Genomic DNA, 27544 nt, shown 5'->3' with positions numbered 1-27544 from the left:
TCTGGCGTTCGTGAGGGCAGCGTGGTTGTCTTGTGTCTGGTCATTGCGCCACTGCTTCTCGAGTCTTCGGCAGGTGTGCTTGGAGTTCTGGGGGTTGGCGTTAAACCAGATGGCTCTCGTGTTTGTGCACTTGTTGGAGGGTTTCCTGATTGGGCGAAGGTGTTGGCTCAGTCGTCAATCCATTGTCTGACGTTGTGGGCTGCTGCGTCGGTCTCAGAGGGCCTCGGGTGGAAATTTTTGGGCGAGTGTGGTGATGAGCTGGTCTTCGATGACTTTTTTCCAGCTGCGGTGTGGGATCCGTTGCGGTTGGTTTTGCGTGGTGTGTTTCTCGAAGGAAAAATGGATGCAGTGGTGGTCGGTCCAGTGGAGTTCGGTGGTGTGGCAGAACTTGATGTGGTCGCTGGCGGAGAAGATGGGGTCGAGCGTGTGTCCGGTGGACTGGGTGGATGTCGTGATGAGCTGTTTGAGTCTGAGGTTGGCGAGGTTGTCAATCAGGGTTGTGGTGTTACTGTCATTGGCGTTCTCGAGGTGGAAGTTCAGGTCTCCGAGTACGATGTAGTCTGTGGAGGCGAGGGAGTGCATGCTGATGAGGTCGGCGATGGATGCGCTGAAATGTGGACGGGGACCCAGCGGTCAGTAGACGAGGGTTTCTCTGAGGGCGGTGTTGTGATTGATGTGGATCTGGAAGTGTAGGTGTTCGTCCAGGCTGTGGGAGTCTTCGGTGTTGGTTGAGGCTCTGATGGTGTTCCTGTGGATGATGGCGATTCCTCCTCCTGGGTTGTTGTTGTTACGGTCCCTGCGGGTGATCTTGTAGCTGTCCGGGATGGCTATGGCTCTGTCAGGTGCCGAGGATGTGTTCATCAGGTCTCCGTCAGGAAGGCGACGTCCAGGCCGGAGGAGTCGAGCAGGTCCCAGAGTTGGATGGTGTGTTTGTGGACTGAGCGGGTGTTGAGTAGTATGCAGCTGAGTTTGTTGCAGTCGGCAGCGGTGTGGTGGGCAGGACGTGCAGGTGTGCGCTGGCTGGTGTAGCTGCAGTTTCGGCAGCTGAAGGGTCTGTCGGTGAGTTTCGGGGTGGAAGCAAGTGGAAGATTGGCCGGCATTGAGCGTGTGGAGGGTTGTGGTGTTGTAGCGGCGTCGGGTGTTCTGGTGTTCGTGGGGCCCAGGGGTTCTGGCGCTGGGCGCGGTCCATGTGCAGATGGGCACGCCAGTGGCACGACCGCGCAGCGGTCGCCATAAGAAGGGAAGGGGGCGGGAGCAGATGTAGGGGCAGGAGCGGGCTGGATCGGTGGGCGGGGCCGCAGGGGCAACAGTGGCAGGAAAAACAACAACACGCAACACTCAGTACTTACAGAATAAACCGGGCAAAAAATACAGTCACACAATAACAGGGGCAAGATCACGAAAAATACAGTCACCCAGACAAATACAGATACAGCTCAGGGATACAGGAGGCGCATGGGGGAGGTGGCGAGAAAAGAAACGGCGGGGCTGCTGGCACGCTGCAGGCACGAACCCTGCACAGAGGAGGCTCAGAGGCTGGAGCGACGCGGTGTAGAGGCAGCGCTGCTGGGGAGAGTGCTGGCCTGGACCGGAGTCTAGGTCTCACCAAGACAGTGTTTATCTAGAGGTGAGACCAGGGAAAACACAGAATAGGCCCATAAAGAGGCCATTATTATTATTGTTATTTTAAAAAGTCTAGTATAGCGCTCAGTTACCAAAATAGGGTTTCCCGGCACTTGGGCAACAAGTCGGGTCTAACAAACTGCAATAGAATTAGAACATCCAGGTCTTCAGGTTTTTGTGGAAGATGGTCAGTGACATGCAACTTCTCGAAGACTTGGGTAAGGTATTCAACAGCACAAGTATGAGAAGGAATGACCTCCCAAATGTGCCATTTTGACTTTAGGGGTAGTGCAAAGGGGCAGGTTACTTGAAAGTAGTGAACCGATGTGCTGGTAGGGTACCACCGGTTCTTGTAGGTACTATGGACCAGCACCCGACCTAGTCATGTGCAGGAAGCATAAGGATTTAAATTGTGTCAGTATTTCTACCGTGAGCCAATGGTGCTCACAGAGATGGCCCGACACAGAGGCATGTTTAGGGAGTCGGTATCGAAGCCTGGTGGCAGAGTTCTGTACTACTTAAAAATGTATAATAGAGGCTTTGTCTGTCCCTAGATGGAGGATGTTTCAGTAGTCCATGCTTGATAAGATGAATGCTTCAATAACAGACCTTTGGAATCAAAAAAGGAGTATCCAGATAACTTTTTTCAGCCATTTCAAGACCCTAAAACAAGTTGCGGCTACCTTGACCACCTAAGGCTTCATCTACAACTTCTCATGCAGCCAAAAGTCAAGGTTATTTACCTTGGGGTCTGGTTCAGGAAGAGCACTCAAGGTTTCTGACCAGTGCTGCGGGCCTCAGAGCAGGGGGTTCTTACCCAGCACATATACTTAGGTCTTATCGCCATCGAGTTTGAGCAAATAACTGTTCATCCAAGTGGCAATGAAACATAGACAGGAGTTCAAGGCCTCAGAGTTGTGGCCCTGAGCAGATGCAAAGGGAAAAGAAGATTTGAGTATCATCTGTGTAGGAGAATAGGGTAAGGCCACAGCTTTCCACCAAGTTTGCAAGTGTGCAGACATAGATATTAAATAACATCAGATTTAGGGCTAATCCCTGAGGAACTCCAGAGGTAAGGGTGTGTGGTTTGGACAAAGCACCGGCCAAGAAGCCTTGAAAGGTGCGGTCTTTAAGAAAAGAGATCATTGAGGATTAGGCGGTCCCTTGAAGACCCAAGTGTGCCAATTTCTCTGGTAGAATGGTATGTGATGCAGTATCAAAGGCCACACTAAGATCAAATAAATTCAGCACGGCCATCCCACTCTTAATCAGAAGCCATCTCAGATGTTCCGTGACTCCCAAAAGGGCAGATTCGATACTGTGTCCTGCTCAGCACTCTGAGGATGCAAGACATTTTGGGAATCAACTAAAATGGATAGTTGTGTATTAAAATTTTTCTCTAAAAGTTTGGAAAACATGGCAAGCATTGAAATTGGTCTATAATTTGGCCAATTCGAGGGATCCAGCTTAGGCTTCTACAACAGTGGCAGGACCATGCTGTGCTTCAATGCCTGCGGAATGTGTCCCTCTTGTAGAGAAGAGTTGAGGAGCCCATCCAAAAGAAGCATGAGATCTGGGTCCAATGTGCTAAGGATGGCTTGAGGTAGAGGGTCTTGCAGGGAGCATGACTATTGATTGAAGCAAAGACAGAAAAAGAGAGGAGTCCAGCATGGCCACTGAGTTCATTTTCTGACATGCTTGTGCATCGTCCAAGATGTTGGCTTCCTCGGTAGGAGAATGCACCCATAAGCTGGTACTAGGAGTGCTATCATCCAACTGAGCTTCTTCCATCTGAGCAGCCATCATAAAGTGTTGAATGTCAGTCACCTTTCAAACAAAAATGTGGGCCTACTCGTCACAATGTAACTCTGACAGCACAGGAGATAGAGATACTTTGCTCTGAATAGAGAGTTCCTTAACTACTCTGATGACTGTTTTAAAGCAGTTTTGGGCTGTAGAGATTTTATCTGAATAGAATGTTGCCTGAGCAGATCTCCAAAGCCAAAGTGAATAATGAACTTTCACCATTAAAGTGACTACAGTATATTTTAGTAACCCTTCCGAAATATGGCTAAAATCATGGAAAGCCCACCCTTCTCTATTTTGAATTGATAAAATTACAGAAAAAAACATTCATCCCTGGTATTTCATAACAGCAAATCAATAACTCACTTAAAGTTTATTTTAAACCTCTCAAATTGTGTCTAACATAGTAAGTGGTAAAGGTACAAAATGTATTATAATGTCTTACATTATTCATTTTATTCCTAAAATACTTTTGTTTGTCATCCAAAGTGTGACTACCAGCCTTTTTGATTGATGTATACTAGGAATTCGTTTTGAAAAGGCACCTCACCATAAGTGTGATTATTTTTTAAAACCAGAATATATTAGGGTGGGTAATTGCCACTGAATTCATCATTGATTATGCCATACTAGATTTTAAAATTAGTTAGTAATGGTGTGTATTCATGATGTAATTCTTACTCCAATTCAATCTGGATTGTTCACCAAAATGTTCTAAATAATTAAAGAAAACTAAACACGAAATGTATTTAGAAAATGGTTTATAATTCATGAAGGGTAACATTCAAGCTCTATTTAGGAGTAGAGAATAGCTCTAGTGGCTATCCAAGCCATGCCTCCATCATAGAATGATCTCACACCAGAAAACATGTGGAGAGAACGGCACTTTATCGCAGCCCAAGTCGCGATAAACTTATCACCCCATTCACAAGCTGGTACCAACAGCCCATAACACCAGTTTAACTGCGATAACAGTCACAAAAAACATCACCACAGTTGACCCCGCCAACACCACTCTACAACATTCTCAACGACCAGTCAGATCTGCGAAAGGCCACGAAACATGCAATAAGGTGCGTTAGCTGAAGGAAATTAATACCTGCTCCGACCTGGTGCAAAGTCGGACGGCAGCCTGTACCACAAAAGGGAGCCCAGCCCAGACCCACACATGAAGAACAACAGATGCTATGGAGCCACTGAACATGTGGGCCGGACACCCAAGAGGGCCCCAACACCCAGACACCCACCGCCCCTCCGACCAACACTGAGGCAGCGCAGACAAAGACAGAGACCCTCCAAAAATGCACCAACCTCACAGACCCAACACCAGAGAATGTCATTGCCCACTACATGCTCAAAGGGACAACCCTCCTCCTCATCCAGACCACCATTGCCCACAGTCTGACGGTACCAACCCAGCGGACAAACAACATCCCACCTCCAACAAAGCTGATGGCCGTGCTGCACCTGTTGGATTCCAGTACCCTTCAACCGACATCCGCCTGAGACGGAGGAGTCACACAGCCAGGCCAATCCAAGTCCCTCACAATGGCCATGGATGACACCATCAGCTTGGTATCCCACCATCTATACTTCGCACACACTGCATAGGAACAGCCGGAGAGCAAGCAAGGCGTGTACGCCACAGCTGGCTGCCCGCACATGTCAGGGGGCAATTGACTGCACACATGTGTATCGAGTATCTGTGCGCGTAATAAAAGTAAATAACATAACATAACATGTCCCACTAGTGGCCCCTGGCAACACTGCACACAATAAGGGCAACAGAAAGCGCACGTATCCCACCAATGTACAGGCAATAGTGGGCCACCGGGGACTCCCCACCAACGCCGCCGCAAACCACCCAGGCAGTGTGCATGATTCCCACACCTTCCAACAGTCCATCATCAACCTGCGCCACCAGGATGGCACCTACGGAAATGCACTGCTCGTTGGCCAATACCAAATGCACACACCCCCCACCCCAACTCCACAATCACGCAACACACGACACAGGAAATGCACACGTCACAAGCTCACATACAACATGCACACCCACCAGACAGGGCAGCACAACTCACTGTGGGAACCTGGGCTAGCCATGTACATTACCCATCAACGGCATGGCACCTCAGCCACACCATAGAAGATAGTGGGAAAGGTGGGCACCAGGCATGTGCGAAGGAGGCAAGTGACCCATGAATGAGTATGTACACAATGCCTAGTGTGGCGTGGATGTGCTGGACAGACTGGAGTATGCAAATCACACCCATATCCATGTCGACATACACTGCTGGTGTATGGAGTGTATCGGACAGTGGACGCAACCATGTCACCCCAGCCAGGGGGGCAGATCGGGCAATTGTAGACTGTTACATCCCCCCATAAGCATGAGCGGAGTGGGATGGCCCGGCGTACGCCAGGCCAGTGTAGGGGTGTGAATAAAAAGCACGTAGCCCTGGGCATGGTCCTCTTCCAGAATGCCCAACATCTCTGACAGGGTGGCGCCTCTCACCCTGCTACGAGGCCGATGCCGTCGTCCTGAGCGGAGTATTCTGTGACCCTGTGTGCCTGCTGTACCAGGGGCTGCTGGTCCCCGAACCCGTCTTGCCCACCCCGGCGCAGCCAAGCCTCACTGCTCACCTGCAGACATGGGCATGTGTCAGGGTGGGCCCACCACGTGCCAATGCAACCTCCAAGCCCGAGGCCCACGACTTTGGCAGCATGCTCAGACCATCACAGCCTCCTCGAGCAAGGCCCTCAGTCCTCCTTACTCGTTGACATACTCCACCGGCATACACAGAAGACAAGTGGGTCACACATTTGGAACTGAGTCTTGATTTATTTGTTTCAGAGTGTGTACCATTGTACGCAAGGAGAGGAGTAAGAGAAAGACATGGTTCAGTCCGGAGGAAGAAAGGTTCATCGTTACGGAGGTGATCGAACACTACCAACAACTGCTCTTGTGCCACTAACTTTGTGCATCGCAAGCCAATGACATGTGGCTGTGGGCCCCTGCTGAGCCATGGCCTCAGACTGCACTGCGGACAAGTAGGTCACACATGTGGAACTGAGACATGATTTATTTATGGCAGATTCTATGCCATTGTACACGCATCATCGCTGACTGCATCCCCTTTCAGCACTGGTGCCACTAACTCTGTGCCCCGTAATCCATGTACACTCCCTGGTTGAACTTTGGTGGCTTTTGAGACTATGGCCTGGGTGTTGTCATCATTATCATGTAGGCGATACTGATTTGCTGTCAAGAATGTGTCTGTAGCATTCATCTCCTACATATTGCCTGTGTCTGCTTTGTTCTGCCCTCTGCACCAGGCCCTGGAAGAACACCTTCCACTGTCCCCTGAAACACTTTGCGTCATTCACCTTGGACATCGACGAGGACCCACTCAGCTCTGGTGTCCCTATCTCACTGCACCGTAAGTCACCGTCCCGTGGCAGTGTGCCTGAGCCTGCTGCACTGCATCCGGGGCCACTATCTCTGTGCACCACAACTCATGGACCTGTTCTGATTGAGTACTGTGCTGTGGACAGCGCACGCAACAATGTTACCTCATGCAGTGGGGAAGACCTGGGACTACGATGAGGCCGATGTGTCAAGTGTGCGGACGGGAGAAGGCACAGACAATGGGAGGGCAGGAGGCAACAACCCGAAGGCAGGAATGCAGGCTGAAGGTGGTAGTCCAGCTACACACACGGATCTATTACTGGGTATTGCGCTGTGGACTGCAGACGCAACTGTCACCTCAGGCAGCGTGGTGGACCTGGGACGATGATGGGTGAAATGTGGCAGGTGTAACACACCCTACTGTAGCTGCAGCAGGGATATCCAGAAGGGACACAATCCAAGACAATATCTCACATGAACAAGCTCAGACCTGGTGCCCCTACCTCAGTGCACTGCAACGCACGGAACCTCCTGACTGAATATTGGGTGACCTCTGTACTTGCTCCGGCTCCACCCATGTTGCTCAGCAGTTGACTCTGTTATGCTGGTGCTTTCTGTTTTTATTGCACTGGTGTCCACTGTTCAAGTTGTTGCCAGCACCAAGCACTCCGTGCGGGCTGGCTTATACTCACCCCACACACATCCAGCACAGGCGTCACTGTACATGTGGCCCTGCCAATAAAGGGGCTGGGCGCACTTGCCCGTAGCCAGTTCAACATGGAATCTGTGTGTGTCCCTGTGGTCTTGTTGTATGTATGAGAGCCCCGGGCCCTACGACATTATATTGTGCTGTGTACAGAAGACGTGGACATGTCACCGCAGGCAGCTGGTTGGGCTTGGACATGTAGCTTTGTCGTCACCCACTCATTTCGTAAGGGGAGGGGACTGGGCCGTCCTACACAGAGCCAACGTGGGTGTGTGACTGCTGTGTGCGTACCCCTGGGTGTGGTTCTGTACTGGGAATGTGCATCTGCATGTGTCTCTATGGCAGTGTGTGTCACCTTTGTGGGGTGTTGGTTGTCCCTGAAGGGTAATGGACACCCACGTATGTGGTCTAGTTCACCTTCCATGGGCTCAGCCCACACCCACACCAGTTCGGCCACCTCCTTTTGGCGTTCTGACACCTGGCATTAGGGTGCCATGTGTGGGTCGGTGGGGTGTTGTGAGCCAGCCATGCCTGAGGATGCTTCATGCTGTGTGGTCTGTTACAGGGGCTGGGTTCTCCTCTAAGTAGCTTGGCTGCCCTGGTCCTAGTGGTGGATTGCATGGGATGTCCATGGGCTGTTGTAGGGCATCGGTGTCGAAGGTGTGGTGTTCCTCTCCGGCATCACTGATGTGTGGTCTTCTGTGCTCTGCTGGCGGTGTTGTGTGTCCCTCTGTAATGTGAAGGGGAGATGCATGTTGACATTGTGTTAACATGTATGCTGGCGCATTTTTCTTGGTTACATGCAGACTGTATGACAATGTACATTCTGACTGGGTGGTGCAGGATTTAGATGCAGGACAGTGTACATTTGAACTACATGATGGATGTGAGGTTGTACGCGTACATTTCCATTTCACAGTTTCCAGCTCTGTCAGATGTAGTAGGCCTGTTTCTGCACGTGGTACGGAGCCAGTTGTGTCCTCTGTTCTGCAGTGTCGGGATTGCACATTGTGCCACATTTTCGTCAATGTGGATGTGCTGTTATTGCTATGTGTGTGTGCTGCAGTGTGCCACGGGGATGAGGGACATGATCCTGGGTCATTGTGGGTGTGCAGTGTGCTCTGCTTATTTGTGCATGTGTGCTGTTGTGCCCATCTCCCCCCGTCCCCGAGTCCCTGGTCTTTACTCACCCTGTTGATGTTGTGCCAGGTTCTCCGGAGCTGTGTCCGCACTCCTGACTCCTCGCACCATCTCCGTACTGTTGACTGTTGCCTATGTTTCCTCCAGCTCCTCCTGTGGCGCAGGACTCCCACCTTCTGTCTACCTTGCTGCCTTTCTGTTGGCAGCGGCTTGGTGTCTGGTTTAGATTCTCAAGTCATGCCAGTGGCTCTTGGCCTCCTCCATTGGCCTCCTCGATGCTCCGGCTGCATTCAAGGTGGTCTGATTGTGTGTCAGTTGCTGGTTGTGTTCTGTCACCTCTGTGAAGCTGGTCTTGTTTCCCTGCGGACTGCACCCCGTCTTCCTCTCTCTCTTCTCCTTGGCCTTCCCCGACCCCGTTGTTCCTTGCTGGTGGTCTGTGGGGCTTGTGGGGTTCGCGTTGGCCTCTTCTCTTGGTCAGGGTGCATCCATGGTGCTGGGCACTTTGGATTGTTTCTGGTGTGTTTTTCTTGTTCTGCTTTTATAGTGCATTTTCCCACCAGACGCGTGGGATTTGCAGGCCTGTGGCTGGTATTCGCAGCTTTCTGTATCACGCTTGGCCTCATCGCAGCATTTTTTGTGTTCTTGTTTCGCATTTTTGCGGCGTGGCGTTGATTTTAACGCGCCCATTTGATGCGTTATCTGGTGACTATCGCACGGTACCGCCGTGTTGTGAATACTTGGCTAACACGGTGTAAATTTCCAGCGAAAGACTGCGATGTTGTAGGTTGCGTTATGTTACTTTTGCGATGATTATCACACGTTCTTGAGAATATACCCCACAGTCTTTTTGAAGGGAGGAGATGGAAGGGCGGGGAGGAGTCTGCTGCCCTCAAGACATTCCAGTACTCAGAGACCTTAAGCTTTCTACTGTGATGGTAAGCCAAGGTGGCCACACACCACTCAGTGTAGCTTGCATAATGCAGCTGCAATCTGCTATTGGTCTCAAGTGGTGGCATCGGGGCTACCAGGCTCCCAGTCTTGAGCACAGTATCTGTTGTTAACGGCACACGCATCGTATGCAACGCTGCCTGTTTCACCACTGCAGGTGTGAACACACATCATCATATTTCACTACATGCAGCATGTGCTAGCTTAGCTATCACACTCGCTCACCACACACTGCCTGTCTCACTACAGCTTCATAGTAATGCATGTCTCACCGCATACTGCCTGTCTCATCACAGCTGTATAGTGCTGTATGTCTCACCATAGCCACATGTTCCACGAATTACTGCAGTGTCTCTTAGTGCTGGACAACACATACTAGTCTTCTCTCACCATACACAGCCCATCATACACATCTTGCACTCTGTGTGCTCCACATGCTGCATGTTTCACCACACACTAATCTTCTTGAAGCATGCATGCTTTGTGAAGTTACAGTTCCTCTAATCAGGAATCCCACTCTTCAATTTTTAACATTTCTAATAAACCAAACAGGTTTGCGCACCAGTTGCTTTTCACTTAAAAGTTCACACTGACGCATGTTCATGAGTAAGAACCTTCAATCTAACTGTGGCATGCCATGTCTGTTGGCTCAATGGAATAATAATGGATTCACTGTGAGACAAGAGCCATTCTGCATTCTTCAGAAGTAATACAAATGATCAAAGTGGGTTTGCGTTATCTGGGCTGCTCACAGTAGTCTCTACCATAGTTACCAGCTGGCAGCTGAATGAAAGGGTTCACGCTGGCACAGAACAGACTGCTGAGAACAGCGCAACTACCCAACGTTACCATCTCCGAGGCAGGAACATTACAAACCACACGCCCAAACATGTGGGGATGGGACAGCAGCTGGCTCTCACAAAAAGTAACATGGCCTCAAGATTAAGACTAAAAACTGTGGAGGCAGTATGTATTTATGGATAGTGGCAGCTCCTCCACTAAGGCGGAGGCGCGTCAGCCCACTGCTCTTCGACAGGTCTGTGCCACCTGCGACTTGTCGATTGACTTGGGGGCACCGGCATGTCTGTAAGAGCCTTGTTATGAGGTAGCAGAGTGTCAAGAATAGCTGGGTCAGGGAGGAGAGCAGACGAGGATGGATGATGCTTAAGGGGGTGTTTATTTAGTGTTATAACAAGATTAAGAGTTGCAGAGGACAGTCTTCAGGAGTATGGTGGCCGGTACAGGTGAGTTCTTCCTCTTGGGTAGTCAGTCTCTGGCCCCTCGTCTCGTTACTCCGGTTCAGGCTCGCCACATACAGGGGAAAAAGGGAGAGACCAGTATGAGGCGGGGTTCACTCTATTTTGTATAACACAGGGAAGGTAGTGTGAGGAGTATGAGGCACAACGAGTCCCAGAATGTGAGGGCAGGGTAGATCCCAACACCAGAGAAAGAGCGGGTTCAGAGAGGAGGCCCAGGAGTCGGCAGCCCACTCTGTGCAAGGGTTCTCCCCTGAGCGTCTGTTCTCCCCGTTAGATCGCGAAAGCCCTCCCCGCGTCTCAGCCCATAGAAGCGAGAACGCACCTGTTGGAGCCACGACCCTCCGAGGCCGTGGCGGGGCAATGCGTCCTCCTCGCAGCCTTTAGGAACTTCCCTCTACACTCTGCCAGCAGCGCTTCGTTCTCCTCCGACGCCCGTCTCCTCCACTTCCTGCTTCCCATCGCGCCCTCCCTGGACGTCCTCTTCCGGGTTAAATGACTCCTGTTCGTCGACGGCGTCTCCAAAGGGGGCGGGGTCTTCGCTTTTCTCGTTCTCCTTAAAGGGCCAGTCCATAGAAGGAATGCTCGTGGCTTCAGACGCTCTTCTCCCGTACTCATCAGGGGGCTGCGAAAAAGGGGCACGGAGGTAAGTTCCGCTCATCGTTTCTGTAGGAGGGAGGGGTCATCCGACACAGAGGTTCCTGGATTGGGGCTGCTCCGTTGAGGTGTTTGGTTAAGACGTTGGTTTTAACTTCCAGAATGGGCAGTGTCAAATCAAGCACTTGCACTGCCCTGAGATTGACAGTGGCAACACATGCAGATTCCTTATTGGCCACAAGGTTTGGAGAATTGATTGGAAACATCAGGGGCGGTGTGCAACCGACAGGCATCCTGTAAGCCCCAAAAATATTGGGGGTCTCACAAAAGTGCCATTGCCATCATCATCATAGTATTGTGTGTCATGTCCAGAAGAGCTGTACCGTGTTTTTCTGGGATGGGCAGAGCCCCCAAATATGATAAAATTATCGGACCTGGGTCTGACGTGGGTGATGGAATTGAAGATCCGGCCTGTGGTGTCTGTCTCTGCCTTAAGAGGCATTGTACTCAAATGTTGTGCTGGGGCAGGAGCCGGGGGCACTTTGCTTGATAGTGGAACTGGCTTTGAATGGGGGGCAATTGATGTTGTGGGGGTCATGGATGAATCTGTCAACGGGCCTTCGACAGACTGCCACCTCAAATCCTTGAGGCCTGAAGGCGCTCCAGCAGGATCCAGTGGGGTGTACTAAAAATTTTCTCTGCTCCCCCCCTTCAGGTGGTGGAGTTTACCTGAGGTAGCAGTCGCTCGATCGAAAGTTGGAGCAGAACCAAGGCTGGACTCGATGTCTTGGAGCGGCTCCGAAGACTAGAAGTAGCTGGGGTATAGCATGACTCTGAACCGAGCGAGTGGTGGGATTGTAGTGAAGATTGCTATCTATATATGTACAATGCTAAGTTAGCACAACCGCGTTAGATGTTAGAAAGCCATCTTGCCGCTTTTGCTGCTTTTGCACATGACACTGTACTTACATGTTATTAATTGAGAAATGCTTGCACAACTTTGCTTCACATGAGAACTGTCTGTTGTTCACATCCCGAACAGTGAGCAGCGACCTTGGTCTGAACATCGTGTAAAGAAACAGTCTGGGTCGCTAGACGGTGCATGTTGTTGGGTTCAGGTTGATCGGCCCACTATTTAGCCATAACATGCACGCAGCTGCAAATACCTGAAAGTCGGGTGCTTTTAATATTGCAGTGTTGCATGTTTTTCATTACATTCGGAAGAAGAGATTTCCCAGGAGCAGAGTCTAGCTGATCCTGTGATGTGATCTCACTGAGCTGATCTTTACGGTATGGGGTTCCCCATTCAAGCCTAGAGACCTTTTATTAGTCTAATAATAATAATATTAGTTTACTAGCGAAAGGAAGGTGGCTGATATCCACTGTCATTTTTATTATGATTACTCCTTTCATTTTCTATGGTATTGTAACTATGCTGATGGTTTTGATCTTAATCATTTGTCTGCTTATGTTAGCCAAAGTACTGCATCTTAGGACACGAGGTTTATAAAATAAACTCTTTAAACTTTACTGTGTCTCTGTTTATTCTGTTGTGGACTGATATGAGAATAATTACGAACAGGTATTTCTGATTCCCACCATTCCTGAGAATACCCTAAGTCGCTTGTTCTGGGTAGTCTATACATTGGGACCGCCGAGATAAAACTCGGATAACGAATGGGACACTGATGCTGGTCGGATAAGGGGTTCTGGGTTCTGAGGTGAGTTTTTGGTACACCACAATTCACTGAGGTCCTGGTTTCCTGTGCATAGTTCTGTGCATAAGCAGAATCCCTGCAACAGGATGTTGGAGAGCCATTCCTGGACTTGTGTTTTTTGTGGGATTTCTAAGATTTACATGACTTAATTGAACTCCTTTACCCTAATGTGGAGTGGTCGCAAGGGTAACCCCGGGACAGAGAAGGCAATCACACTTTTGACTTTGACTGGGATAGAGACTGTTGGACTTGGCCTTTTTGCAGGGTCATCCCTGAACTTTTTCTCCTAGCCTTTTTTCTGACATGGTGTTGGTTTTTTAGGACACTGGGCACTTTGCTGTCCAGTGTAAAGTGCGTCTGCACTCTGTGATAAAAATGGTAAGGTTGGTCGACACCAGTTTGGCCTATTTAATTTACCTGTCAGTCCCTTGTAAAGCGGTATCTCATATACCCAAGGCTGGGAAATTGAATGCTACTGGTGGGCTTGCAGCGCTGGTTGCGCCACCCAACAAAGTAGCCTTTCAAACCCGTCTCAGGCCTCTGCCATTGCAAGGCCTGTGCGCACAGTGTTACTGCCGCTGTGACGTGGCACCTAAAGTGTGTGCCATGTCTGTGACCCCCCTTTGACTACATGTCAGTCACCTCTAAGGTAGACCTTAGTTAGCTCTATGGGCAGGGTGCATTGTAGGTAAAAGGTAGGCCATGTACCTTAAGTGTGTGACATGTCCTGGTAGTGACAAACAGCCATTTTGGTTTCTCACTACTGTGAGGCTGCCCTCCCATAGGAAGGCATTGGGGATTCCGTGATAAGTGTTTCAGTAGTAATTCCTGATATGAGAGGAGCCGCGTGGTCAAGTTTGGTATAGTTGGAATAGTGATAATAAATGCTACGCAATGGTGTACGCAGATTTATTATAACTATTTTAGAAATACCACTTTTAGAAGTTGTCATTTCTGTGTGCTATGTGTCTGTCTACCTGTTGTGAATTGCATGTCTGGCTTTTGAGTGACAGGAGCTGGTGAGGTGTCTGTGGCTCCAGGAGGGGCAGGGTGAGTCACCGCCAGGCTGAATGTGACATCTGCATTTGGAGTAGTGGGAGGAGTAGTCCCCTGACCCTGAATAGGTCTGTGCCTGCCTATGTGAATGCAGGCTCCGGCCCCCTGTGGTGTGTCTGATGGCAGAGTCCCCATCTCACAAAGGAGGGTGTGAGCACTGTACACAAAGTGCTTCAACAACCCCCACAACCAGTTGGAACTGGTTCCCCCAAGCCCTGTGCCAACGCAGACCAAGGAGAAAGTAAATATAGGGGCTGTGACCCCATGAAAAAGTTGTGCTTTTGTGCTTCTTTGGGACCTGTTGCTGCTGGGCCCCAGAAGGAACCTCCACAAGGGACTGCCTCCCTGCTGGAGGGCCCTGTGTGCTGACCTGCCTGGGCCCAGCTTTGTCCCTTGACCCTGGAGGAAACCTTTTTGGGGACTTAAGCGCCTCATGAGCGGTGCGACGATCTCCTTCATTCTCCCAGGATAGGAGAACCTTTAGTTGCAGGCAGCGCTGGGCTGCAGCGTTGCTAGAGGGAATCCCGGTGTGGGGATTCCCCCATGCTGCGGGAAGGAAGCGGGAGCCCACCCCACTGGTTTTGTGCTCCTGTAAGGGGGAGCCTACCCTGCGTTTGTGCGTGTTTTGAGGTGGGAGCCCACCCCGCCTTTATGCTGCTGGAAGCAGGAGCCCACCCCGCATTCTGGTGATCCCGGATAACAGCAGGAGCCTACCCCACGTTGTGCCGTCAAGAGAAGCTGCCACCGCACCTGTGAGGCTGGACCGCGAGAAAGGAGGTGCCCTGTACAGCGGTGCTGCCGGGGCTCTGATACGTGGCCCCGAGCTGCTCCCCGGCGCGAGAAGGACGAGGATTCCCAGTCCGGGAAATCCTCCACAGCATCAAAGGAGCACCTCTGTCATTTGGGGTAGGGTGGCCAGAAGTCCGGCAGAATCCCAGCCTGGGTGTGGACAGGGCCCACTGCAGCAAGAGGCGTCAGAGGAGACTCGCTCCGTAGAGGCCGGCCCGCCAGTTCTGCCCAAGGAAGCTGGAGCCTCGCCAAAGAAGGGTCGGAGAGCGCGGGCTCTAGTCTGCTGGCCGCTGGCTGCCCCCCATTTCCCCAGCAGGAAAGAGCCTGGAGAGTGAGGGCTTGGAAGGAACAGGTTGGTGCCTGCGGGGGCCAATTGCACGGTCAAAGGAGGTCCGGTGAGCAGGACCTGCAAGGTGCCTTGAGTGCATGGGGCTGTCTACAGCTGCACCACCCTGACTATGGGCACTTTTCGTTTAGGAGCCCCAGTGTGGACTCAGTAGACACAGTGGTGCCAGGGCGCGGGCAGCTGCAACGTTTGGGTGGCATTTTCTTTGGTGAAAAGGAGGGGCTGCAGAAGTGGCAAAAGGGCCAGTGGAAGGCCCCAATACAAGCCCTGACATTTTGGGACATAGGGCATTGGAGCCCACAGAAGGCCAGTTGGCCTGGGCTCAACTCTATGGTTGGTAGGGCGCAAGGCCCTAAAGGAGCTGTGTCACTGTGTTACTGTGGTGACCTGTTTCGGCTTATGATTCCTGTTGCGTAATGTGGTTATGTTGGTGATTTATTGCCCAATGTGATTGATGTGATGCCTATGACAAATGTGATTTATGCACCATGATTATTGCCTAATGTGTTTGGGCTGGTGAGGCCTATTGCTTAACGTGTTTATGCTTGTGAGGTTTGGGCCTAATGTCTTTATGCCTAATGTCATGCTATGTATTTTAGGATGGTGTCTAATGGTAATGTGATAATGCTGAGGTCATTATTGTACCAGTAGTTACTGGTTGTGTTTTATATTTACTACCTGCATTTCGATGGTTCTAACCGTGCCCCGATTGGCCTGGTCCTGTATATATTCCCCTGTGAATATTGCCTAGTGCCAGTTGGCACAGTGTATATTGTGTAATTATGATCTAGTGTGTTTATGATAATACAAAGGCTATTTTTGATATAACCTTGTGTGGGGTTTCTTTTGTGGTGTGCCTAGTGTGTTGCTACTGAGTGTGTTTTGCGCAAACGCTTTACACATTGCCTCTGGGATAAGCCTGACTTCTCGTGCCAAGCTACCAAGGGGGTGAGCAGGGGTTATCTTCAGTGTGTAACTCCCTTGCCCTGACTAGAGTGGTGGTTTCTGCCTGGCTTAGGCGCATGCCCTAGCCAACCAGAAATCCCATTTCTAACAGAGACCACTTCTGCAAATTCTTTTGGAGTTTAGTGATTGCGAGTTCAGATTTTGGGTCTCAAATTGCTTTGTGGTACATCTTAGCTCAGCAAGAGCATGACTTTATATTGTGCGAGGTGCTGAGGCACCGGAGGTAGGAATCGTGGGTGTCCACCACTGACATATGCCAATACAGTCATGACTTGGCTTGAAACCTGTTGGTTTAGGGGCTATATCAGCAAACTGTGTACAAATTAAGGGGTTTTCCTCAGGGGAAAAAAGTCTGTGAGGGACTGCACTGTTAGCTCTGGATCCACATTGAAAGGTGCAGCAAGAAAGGACCCTACGCCAGCATGTGGAGGTGGTGGTCAGGATAGTTGCTCCGATGTCACATCTGGAACAGATTGACTCAGCAGACAACACAATGCCTCCTGGTTATTCACATGGGAATTGCTACTAAAGTTTCCCGCTCCACTCTGGAAACTGCGGGACTGTCACATGGTGAGGAATCTGCAGTTAGAAGTCTGCCAGAAAAGTCAATGCCTGATGGTGGCTTGGAGAAATAAGTCAATGGCTAAAGAGTGTAGCATGTTATGTCTTTACATGAGGTCTTGCCAAAAAGCAAAAGCTGTCTAAACCACATCTGAAAACGAACATCATAAAACTGTGACTAGTTGTACATTCATTATTTGAGTGACAAGTAAGTAATGAAAGATATCCAGAACATAAATGTAAGCTATCCCTGTACTGTCTAATTGTATTTTATCGAATTTTTCAGGAATGTTGCATGTTAATCCTCAAACACAACAGCCGCTCTTGAAGGATACCAGAATAAAATATACATGAACAGCCCACCATAACAGGGAGGAATAGAAGATACAGTAAAACTGAAAGATATTAAGATGATGGGGTAGATTTCTCAATTTTGCAGAAGATGGTGGACACTCAGTGGGTAAACAGCCTTTAGTGCGCTGCTGCTACTGCGCATAACATTACTTGCGCTTGCGATGTTACAACGCGTACCATTAGTACGCAAGTTGTTACATCGCAAGCGTTGTTACGATGCATGCATTGTAATGGTATGCGCTAAAGAACGATCCATGTCGTTGTAAGGAAACTGAGGCTGTTTCCTCACACCGACGTTCACCGCCCCTCGGAGACGACGTGAAGAAGGTCCCAGGAGGGGAGAGGAACCACGAGGAGAGTGAGGTAAGGGGGATGTAGTGTGTTTTTGTAGTGTAGGTTGTGTTGTGGGGTATGTGTAGTGTTTAAGGGTTGTGTGGTGTATGTGTAGTGTAGGGGGTTGTGCCAGGAGTAGTGTTTTAGGGTTTAGCGTTGTGTTGTGGTGTATGTGTAGTGTAGATTAGTGTTTTAGGGTTTAGGGTAGTGTAGGGGGGTCGTGCTGGGTAGTGTTGGAGTGTAGGGACAGGAGTGGGGGTCGGGGGGTCGTACTGGGGTAGAGTATTAGGGTTTAGGGGTTTAGGGTAGTGTTTTGGTTTATATGTAGTGTAGGGGGTGGTGCTGTGGGTAGTGTTTTAGGGTTCAGGGTAGTGTTGTGGTGTTTGTGTAGTGTAGGGGGTCGTGCTGGGGGTAGTGATTTAGGTTTTAGGGTAGTGTAGTGGTGTTTGTGTAGTGTAGGTGGTCGTGCTGGGGGTAGTGTATTAGGGTTTAGGGTAGTATTGTGGTGCATGTGCAGTGTAGGGTAGTGATTTAGGGTTTAGGGAAGTGTAGGGGGTCGTGCTGGGTAGTGAATGAGTGTAGGGACAGGAGTGGGGTTCGGGGGTCGTGCTGGGGGTAGTAATTTAGGGTTTAGGGTAGTGTAGTGGTGTTTATGTAGTGTAGGGTGTCATGTTGGGGTTAGTGTGTTAGGGTTTAGGGTTAGGTTATTTTATTTAAAAATTATTAAGAATGGTCCATGTACACATAGTAGTGGTACGCAAAGTAATGGTCTGCGCTTTAAATGCATTTATTATATTTTAATGCTTGTGCGAAGTAATGGTAAGCGCAGTAATAATATGAGTACTAATAACATTTGCGATGTAAAAACATCGCACTAAAAGCATGCATAGTAATGGTATGCTAAGTATCGTCATACATTCCACTCAGTGTGCCTCACCATCAGCTCACATGTTAGAAGAGCTCTTGAAGCTTTTTATGGACCGTCTGGAGAGTGACACATGTATAAACCCTTTATGGGGGGCTAGAACAGCCTAACTGCATGTGTGGCTGCAGAAATTATACTCCAGCCATTGAGGATGAACTTCAAACTCCCACAAGAGACAGTGACAACTGAAATCCTCATGATGGATTTAATGCCCCACTCTGTGGCTGGATTGCTGCCAGTCCATACCAGGGAAGTAGTGGCAGTTTCACCTGCCACCCTGTGACTGTGCACTGCATTGTCTCCTTCATAGGAGCTAGCAGTGGCTGGGAGTGATTACCAATGCTGAGGAGCCTCTCATTCTTATCTAATGGGAAGCAAATCTGTTATGGGTTTGTAGCCCATTAACTCCACTTGCCTCACCAACTACTAGATATCCTTTCATGCATTTGCTGACTAGTTGATTCAGGCATGAGTTAAGTAACCAAGAAACATACACTCATCATGATTGTATTTTAACTCTGTGCCAATACCATATCAAACAAATTGCGCTCTGTAACTCAAAACAATGCCTACCCTTGTCACAGATGGGCAGTAATGAAGCCATTGGTGGAAAATGAGAGAAATGACTCACACTGCTACCCCTCAGATTCGGTCATATGATGTTCCTTTCATTGTGAAAACAAAAGGTTGACTTAGTTAAGAACGAATTTGGTGACTGTGGCAATGTGGTTGTGTGGAGTGTTTCCTAATTTTTTTAAGCCTTATTTAGCTTTATTGTTATAAAGACTACATGCAATAAAATGTCCAGGATTTGCCTATTATTAGTCATTTTTGTGGGGTCCTGTTAACAGACAATTTCCATGCGGAGAAATAAGTGTGTCTTACATCCGCACAAAATATGGAGGTGCCTCAGATCTCGCATACCATTTTTAGGATTAAGGGGCATATGTAAAAGCCCCTATCGCCACCACAACGTCACCTATATTGACGTTGAGGTGGCGATAGGGGCTGCGCCTTATGTACAAGCCAGCGTTAAGACACTTAACGTGGCTTAATGCTGCCTTGTACAGAAGGCCCTCTTTCACGCTATGGTTAGCGTGAAAGGGGTGGGCAGTATGTGCTGCGGTGGGCGTTCCACCACAACACCTATGCATTTTGACGCTGCCCCTATGTACAAGAGTGGCGTACATAGGAGGCAGCGTCAAAATTAAGACCAGGTAAAGACTGGTCTTAAGATGGCAAAACGAGGAGAAATGGATTATTTCTCCTCGTTTTTACTTTTTTTCATGTGTGCTGCCTTGTGCAGCCCACATGGAAAAAGCAAAATGCCATTGTTTGTTTATGTACAGGAAGGTGTCCCTTCCTGTACATAAACAAACTTTTTAAAAAAATGCCATTTTGTCACTTTCATGTGTGCTGCATGAAGCAGCATGCATGAAGGTGACAGTATGGCATTTCTAGGATTGTTTATGTGCAGGAAGGGACACCTTCCTACACATTAACAACCCTCCCCTGCACGCACACACCCTTGCACTATGGTGCAAGGGAACCTGCGTTGGTGCTACGTTGCCAAACTTAGTGCCATCGCAGGGGGAAATGCAAGGCTGCACCACATTCTTGTAAATATGGTGCAGCCTTGCGTTTCAGAAGTGGAGGAGAGAGGCGTTAAGCCAGAAAGGCTAACGCCTCCCTCCTCCACTTCCTTGTACATATCCCCCTACATGTCTTAGTTTCTTTATTGTGGGGAGTGCATAGCTTGGTTAACCATGTTGATGTCCGGCACTGCTGCCCTCTTTAGCTTGCCATGGCCTAACCGTTTATGTAATTAAAGGTAATTACCACAGCAACTGAGGAGTGGGAATGATGGGATGGTACCCCGCCCACATCTGAATTGTGGCCTCAGTGTGAAATTCCAATAGCATCACATTTCGAAATATTTTCATTTCTGACCAAAAGATAATTGTTACCTCATGGATTCCAAAGTGCGCATAAGAATCAAAGTAATAATCTCTTGACGTCATCTCGTCCGGCTTCAAGAACTTCGAGATCTTTCCTCGTCCCGGACAAGTCAGCTGTAAGGACGAGTGTAGAACAGACTGGACTGGCTTTGGAATGACCACTGGCTGGATGGGCTGCGAGGGTGCGCTGCAAATCTGAAAATGAAGGGAAGAGTGTTTTTATTGCAACATTCTCAGAGCACTTACACTTCACAAAACGATCCATCTGGGAAGTGGTTTCAAAGCCTTGTCAATTTATCAGCAAATTCCTAAATTCACCAGGAAGGACAGTCACAGAGTAGTGCATTGTAGTCAAAGCTTACAAAAATAAGCATTGGCAAAGCCAACAAGTCTTGCCTTTGGGACCTTATGAGTGTTTAGCCATGCAGTACATTATCCTGGGTGCTGTGCCGCCAGGGATTGAAGAGCTATACAATTACTACACACTGGGTCATGCGATCTGATTCAGGAATACATGCTTGCCCCCAGAAATACTTATGGATGCATTCCAAGGCTTTTCAACACACAACAGAAAGGTAAGTACCTCGATGCAAGTCAACAGCACTGTAACATTTTCTGTGATACTGCATCCCTTGGTTATTGAACAGCCTGACTAATCAGTGTCAGGGGCAAGTTATGCTTAGCATAGTACGATGACAGATGTAACACACCTCCCGCTGAAAACTATCCACTGAATTTACAAACACAATTGTTTGAGTAGTGTATGAACCTTGCTCCACGTGAGTTCATGGACTGCCACCGTTCCCAACAGTGTATTGCACTCTCAAACAAAATGTAACTGCTTTACCCAGTCTGCACTTTAAATGATGACTTGGGATGTCTAACTGAAATGTGACTCCTATGGCTCCCTCCCAGGCTGTAGAGGCCATAAAGCAATAACATATACATTTGCCTTTTCCTGTCTGGTCTGGCAAACACCATAAAAGGAGGCCGTCTCATGAAAGTGCTGCTGCTCACTCAGGCTCTGAACTGGGGGCTATAAATACCTTTGTTTTTGTGGGAGGACACAAAATTGTGCATTACTGTAAAATAATGAAATGCACGTAGAACATTGTTCTTTGAGAGTTAGTGTGTACAAGACTAATTGAGAAGTCTTAACCCACAACAATACAATACTCGTTCTAAACTATCTTCACATTTTAAGTAACTATAAGATATTAACGCAAGGGGGGGTTTATATTGTAAAAACAAAACTGTCATTGTTGTATCTCAGGTGTTTAGACCATACAACTTCCCATCACTTCGACTATCCCCAAAGACACTTGGGTTGTATGCAGTGCGCTATTAATACAGGAATAAAACAACTTAAAATGAAAATGACCTACCAAAATTAAGTTCAGCCTAAAAAAGGTATCACCATATTCTCTACACAACTAATTTTTATACTGAGCTATCACAGTATTTACCTTACTTGAAAAAAACAAAGACATTTGGCTTAGCCACAACAAACCAACATGGGTATGTGAGGCAGGGCCACAAAGCTAAGGAGACATTAGGGATAAAATCATTAAACAAAAACTACGGTATGTTAACATTAAAAGCAGTAGGAAATAATGTAATTCTGTGCACAGAGCACAAGCCAGCCCCTAAACATAACATATGTGCTGTGCAAAATGTGTAAAATACTAAATATGGCAAGCTGCATGCAGTGATATTTTAATATATTATTCCTACCTATTCAAAAAAGAAAACATGTTTTCACACATAAATGTGGGTGCCTGCACCTCATAGCTGGGTGCTCTTTGTCACTTGACAGTGAAGTATTATCACATTGCCACAAAAGGAAAGGTTTTGCTGCCAGCACTGCTGTGCTGTATGTGTGTTGTGCAGTAAAGATGTGTTGCGAAGTAAGTATGACTACCTTTAAATCAAATAGCCTGTCCCAGCCAGGAAGCAGGCTTGGGGCAAGAAGCGAATTCCGCTCACAAACTAACTTGAACAGAGTGATTAATTTGTTGTCACTGATCAATGCATGAACCCTGAGCAGATGAGCACCACCACCATTAGGGACTCCTCGTCTACTCCATTAAGCGGTGGGAACAGCATCCTGCTGCAGACCGGGCTGGAAGGATTGATCAATCTGCATGATGAGGCTATTGCTTCACTGAGGAGAGCTTAAATAGTGGATATGTGAGGCAGGGACACGAAGCTAAGCAGACAGTGGGGATACAATCATTAAACAAAAGAATAGGGTATGTCAACATATATGCAGGCTCGGGGCAAGAAGCGAATTCCGCCCGCAAACTAACTTGGGCAGAATGCTGAATTATTTGTTGCTGGTCAGCGCGTGAACCCTGCCCTGATGAGCACTTCTGTGTCTTCAGAAAGTGGTCTTTGTTTAAGCAAGATAGGATCTGCAAACAAGTTGTGTACCTGTTAGACCTGGCACCTTGGCATGAGTTTCCCTTCCACTTTTTGCTGATGTGCCTCATTGTGTTTTGTTGGTGTTAGCTGCTCAGGGCACTGTGCCACTGCTAATCAGTGCCACAGTGCAAGTGCTCCCTTTTGAAAAGTGTATACATTGATTGGTGTCCATGTTTGGCTTATTTGGTTTACTATCAGCCCCTAGTAAAGTGCACCAGGAGTGCCAGGGCTTGTAAATACAAATGCTGCTCGTGGGCTTGCAGCACTGGTTGTGCCACCCACAGAAGCAGCCTAGTAAAATGTGTCTAGGGTCTGCCACTGCAGAACCTGCGCGCAGTCTGGTACTGTCGCGCTGATTGCGCAAGTGCACCTACTTGCCAGTCCCCAAACCTTCACTTAACTACATATTAGTCACCCCTCTGGTAGGCCCAAGGGCAGGGTGCATTGTAGGCATAAGGTAGGACATGCCCTGATGTGTGTGGCATGTCCTAATAGTGAATTACAGCCATTTTCGTTTTTCACTATTGAAGGCTACCCGCTCTCCATAGGCCAGAATGGGCTGCTGGAATTACTACACGCTGTAATCCCAGTGGACTCATAGAGCATGGTAGAAAGTCAAGTTTAGTATGCCTGAACTCAGAATAATAAAATTCTTCTTTTAGTAAAGTTTATTTTAATATCCTGTGTTTGTAAATACTACTTTTAGAAAGTTAGTATTTACTGACCTGCCCATTTCAGTCCGCCTCTGCTGTGTGTGTGTGTTCTGCCTAGTAACAGTAAAGGAGCAGGGCTGGGGAATTCCAGGAGACAGGCTGGCTGCCAGGTGGTGGGTAGAGAGATTACACCAGGATGGGTGGGAGGAGTACACCTTGACTCTGAATAGACCTGTGCTCTGCCTCCACAATGCCGGCTCCGCCCCCTGTGGAGCGGCCGATGTCTCTGCCCTGCTGCTGAAAGGAAAGAGCAGAGTCACCACAACAAAGTGCTCCAAAACTGGACTGAGCCAGGCCCAGGCCCCTTGGCGACAAAGAATAAAAGAATTGTGCTATAAAAGAAGGAGCCCTGCTCCTAGGAAATCAGATCCTGTTTGCGCCAAGAAGAAACTCTGCCTGAAGAGAAGGACCTGGGAAAGCTGCATGGAGGACTACTGTCTCTGACCTGTGAGACTGGGCTGTGGTGGGTGCCTTGCTGCAAGAAGGAGAGGAAAAGACTAAAGGAAAAGACTTTTGAATCAACTTGTGCTTTGAACAATCTCCAAGGGCTTGCTTGTGAACTTGCCCCCTGAACTGCGCCCCAGGAACAGTGGGCGCTACCTTTCCCCAAGACGAGGAGAAGCTGCTGGAGGCGACCCTGTGACGCTGACCCCTAAGGACCTGTGTGCCCCTCATCTGAGCACCGCGACATCTGCCACCGGGGCTACTGCGAGCACCGCAAAGACCTGTCTACTTGGTCCAAGCACCGCAAGCATCTGCCCCCCCGAGCCGTAGCTCGCACCGCAAAGAAGAGACTGGTGAGGCTCTGAGCGCCGAGCCTCTGCGACCCCCCTGGCCGTAGAAGCTCCTGTGAAGACCTGCGACGCACTGTGTGTCCCCTACGTGAAGCTGACAGCACGACGCGCTGAAGAGATTGCCCCCGAGCTGCCCCTCCTGCTTCTGCCCGTGATCGTGTGGCCGAGACCGTCCTGAAGCACCCCACGAAGCACCACCGTCCACTATCACAGAGGGACAACAACGCGACGTGGGACGCTCCTGCAGGGACCCCTGAAGCTGCTGTGATCGTCCTGGTACAAGAATTAAGGTACTGTGTGAGAGCGTGTTGGACTGCGACCCGTCCGTGGCTTTGTTCGCACCGTACTGACTTTGGAGACCCGCTACGCTGTTCACGCGTAAGGCGGGAGCTTTGGCAACCATCGTACCAGCTGGCCGAAGCGCTCCGGAGAAGTACGAGCCGTATTGCATTGAAAGTATTACCCGTTGCTCACGCGAGAACCGTGAGGTTTGGCAAGAGGCGTACCGGACGGGCACGACGCGTACCAACGAAGGCACGGTCCATACGGTTCACGTCCCGAGTACGCGTGCTCACGCGAGAAGCGTGAGAAATGGCAAGTGACGTCCAAAACCTTGTACGAAGCGTACGCAAGGCGCTACGAAGCGCACCGAACCTCTAAAGAAGCTATTTTAAGTAGAATTGTGCCATTTTAAGACCTGTGGACTGCCTGAAAGCATTTAAAATTAACTGGAACATTATTGAAGCAAGTGAACTGTATTTTGACAACCTGCCTAAAGAAATCTTTTATATAAAGAACTTTGTTTTGATATAAATACAGCCTTGTGTCTTTGTGTGGTGGGGAGGTGATTATTGTGTGAGATATCTTGAATGCTTAAACTAATGCCCTCTGGAATCTAGCCTGACTGCTCGCGCCACGTTACCTAGAGGGTGAGCAGGGGTTATTTTTAAAGAGGTAATCCTACGCCCTGACTTAGATGAAAAGGGTCCCTGCTTGTCGCAAGTGCATACCTGCGCCAACCAGAGACCCCGGATTCTAACAGTACCCATATCAAACATGACCACGAAAAAAAAGAGTTCCAGAAAAAGACACAAGTGGAAACATCCCAGTAGTTAGTCCCTGTTCCATGGGTGTGACCAAGCAGCGAAAAGGAGGAACAAACAAAGAGATAACGCATTACCAAGCGAGCAGTTTTTAATTACAGTACAGCAAACGACTAAAAGCCAAGGGGCTGGCTGTAAGCCCACAAACTAATTACAGCATGTCTCGAAGAGACAGCCCATTCGCTGCCTAGGCTCGACCTAATAACAGTAAATAATTTCCTTAAATTGCAATTTCAGGCGACCACGAAAAGCACAAACGTCTGTTCACAATCACTTTTTCAATCAGATTTTTCTGCACTAACTGCATTTCCATTTTTTAAACAATTGAGAGGATTAAGTTGGGTGGAGATAAATGCCTGTGCATTGCAGGACGAAGGAAGGAGAGAGGTCAAACAGAAGCGCAGAAAGAAGGGACGAGAAACAGAAAGAACTGCAGAAAGTCGTTAGAAGTGTGAGGGAGCATAAGCTTGGGAGGATTAGGTTTGAGAGGGTGTGGATAAAAGAAGTTGCATTAAAATAACACGAGAGGGACAGAAAAGGGTGTAGAGAGAGAAAGAGATGGAAAGGCGCAAATGTTCTAAGAAAAGAGGAATGGAAAAGAAAATGCAAAGCAGCTCGAAAATTAGGAGAGTGCTTGGTGCAATGATTTCGGCAAGGAAGAAGTGAATGAAAGAATAATGAAATTTAGTAGAACAGAGTTATTCATGAAAAAACAAATAATGTGACATCATTAAAGATTGTTAAATAGGTGTATGAAATGAAGTGGCTGTGCCTGGAAAATGGTTATTCAGCCTCACAAAAGCGTGAAATGTTTTAAAACATGTTTGAAAGCTCCTTTCATCCGTGGCTTGTTTGAGGAACTGTAAGGTGGAAAATCTGTGTACATTATTAAAATTTACACCATGTGTCAGTAACATTTTAACATGTAGTGCACGTCCTTCTGCCTCCTAAAAATAGACTCTGTCAGTATTGCTCTTAAGCACGCAGCAGCCACCTCTAACTCTTGTACTGAAAATTGTTAACATTTCATTTTCATTTCTTGCAGAGATTCTGTTTTTTTAACATTGCTCCAGCTCTTGTTCCTGCTGATCCTTTAATGACATATATTTGTACATGACCTTTCTAATGTTAATTCCTTATACTCGCAGTATAAAACATCACGTGAAGCCTGTTCTGTGGCATTTAAATCATTATAATGTTCACATTGATGTCCTCACGCTTTGGTTGTTCAAAGAGGACCTGCTTTTCTCCTTTTTGCCATATTGTTGATAAGAAAAGCTTTCATCCATAGTAAAGGCAATAAAGTCGTTTGCACACCTAAGTTCAGATCAGATGTGCAAATTCCTTGATTTGGAGGGTAAATTATTTTTTTAATTTAAATAATCATGAATTTATACTCCTACTTCAATCTGCTCAGATGTACTATTACTCCAGTGCCGTCTAGAATTATCTCTCCCAGCGCAACATGAAAAATAAAAAAAAAGTCAGCCAGTGAATTCGCTCTTGGCCAGAGATTTTCACGCACATTACAAACTGCCCTGCAGGACACCATGGTGAACTTCTGACATCAGCGTCTGACACCCATCTTCAAATCTAGACTCCATCCCCAATATTTACCAACACCAAGAGGAAAACAATCTCTTCGTTTTCAGACAAAATTGGTTTTGCCATTCTCACAGTACACAACTGTGCCTTCTTAAGAACGGAAAAGACACATTTCTTGCCCTGGATGAAAATGTTAAAGTCCTCTTCCCTGTGTGGCCATCAGGACATCACATGCGACTGGGAACCCGGCCTCTTCGAACTCGTACAGTCAACCGTGAGCTACACTCATTTGCTTGCTATTTTGAATCCCCCAAATTATCAGAGATAGAAACCGCTTCAGTTTCATTGGGTTCTTAGTAGCCCTTGTGAAATACGCTACATCCAAGGAACACACATGCACACACACACAGACACACCACACACACACACGCGCACATACACACGCGCACATACACACGCGATCTGTTCACTAGA

At 48.3% G+C, this 27544-nt stretch overlaps 1 protein-coding gene across 2 annotated transcripts in view; it reads right to left on the bottom strand.

Moving 5' to 3' along the window:
- Positions 1 to 27544, bottom strand: part of PRMT8 (protein arginine methyltransferase 8) — a 759198-nt gene that overhangs the window by 379661 nt on the left and 351993 nt on the right. For both annotated transcript variants that reach the window (XM_085650561.1, XM_085650562.1), the window contains exon 2: positions 20501 to 20686. In XM_085650561.1, the coding sequence (XP_085506687.1) occupies positions 20501 to 20686 (186 nt within the window). The remainder of the gene's footprint in view (positions 1 to 20500; positions 20687 to 27544) is intronic.

This window comes from Triturus cristatus, chromosome 4_1 (assembly GCF_964204655.1).
Source record: "Triturus cristatus chromosome 4_1, aTriCri1.1, whole genome shotgun sequence".
In the NCBI taxonomy this organism is placed as follows: Eukaryota; Metazoa; Chordata; class Amphibia; order Caudata; family Salamandridae; genus Triturus; species Triturus cristatus.
The sequence above is the reverse complement of the archived record's forward strand: the minus strand, read 5'-3'. Positions and strand labels throughout refer to the sequence as shown.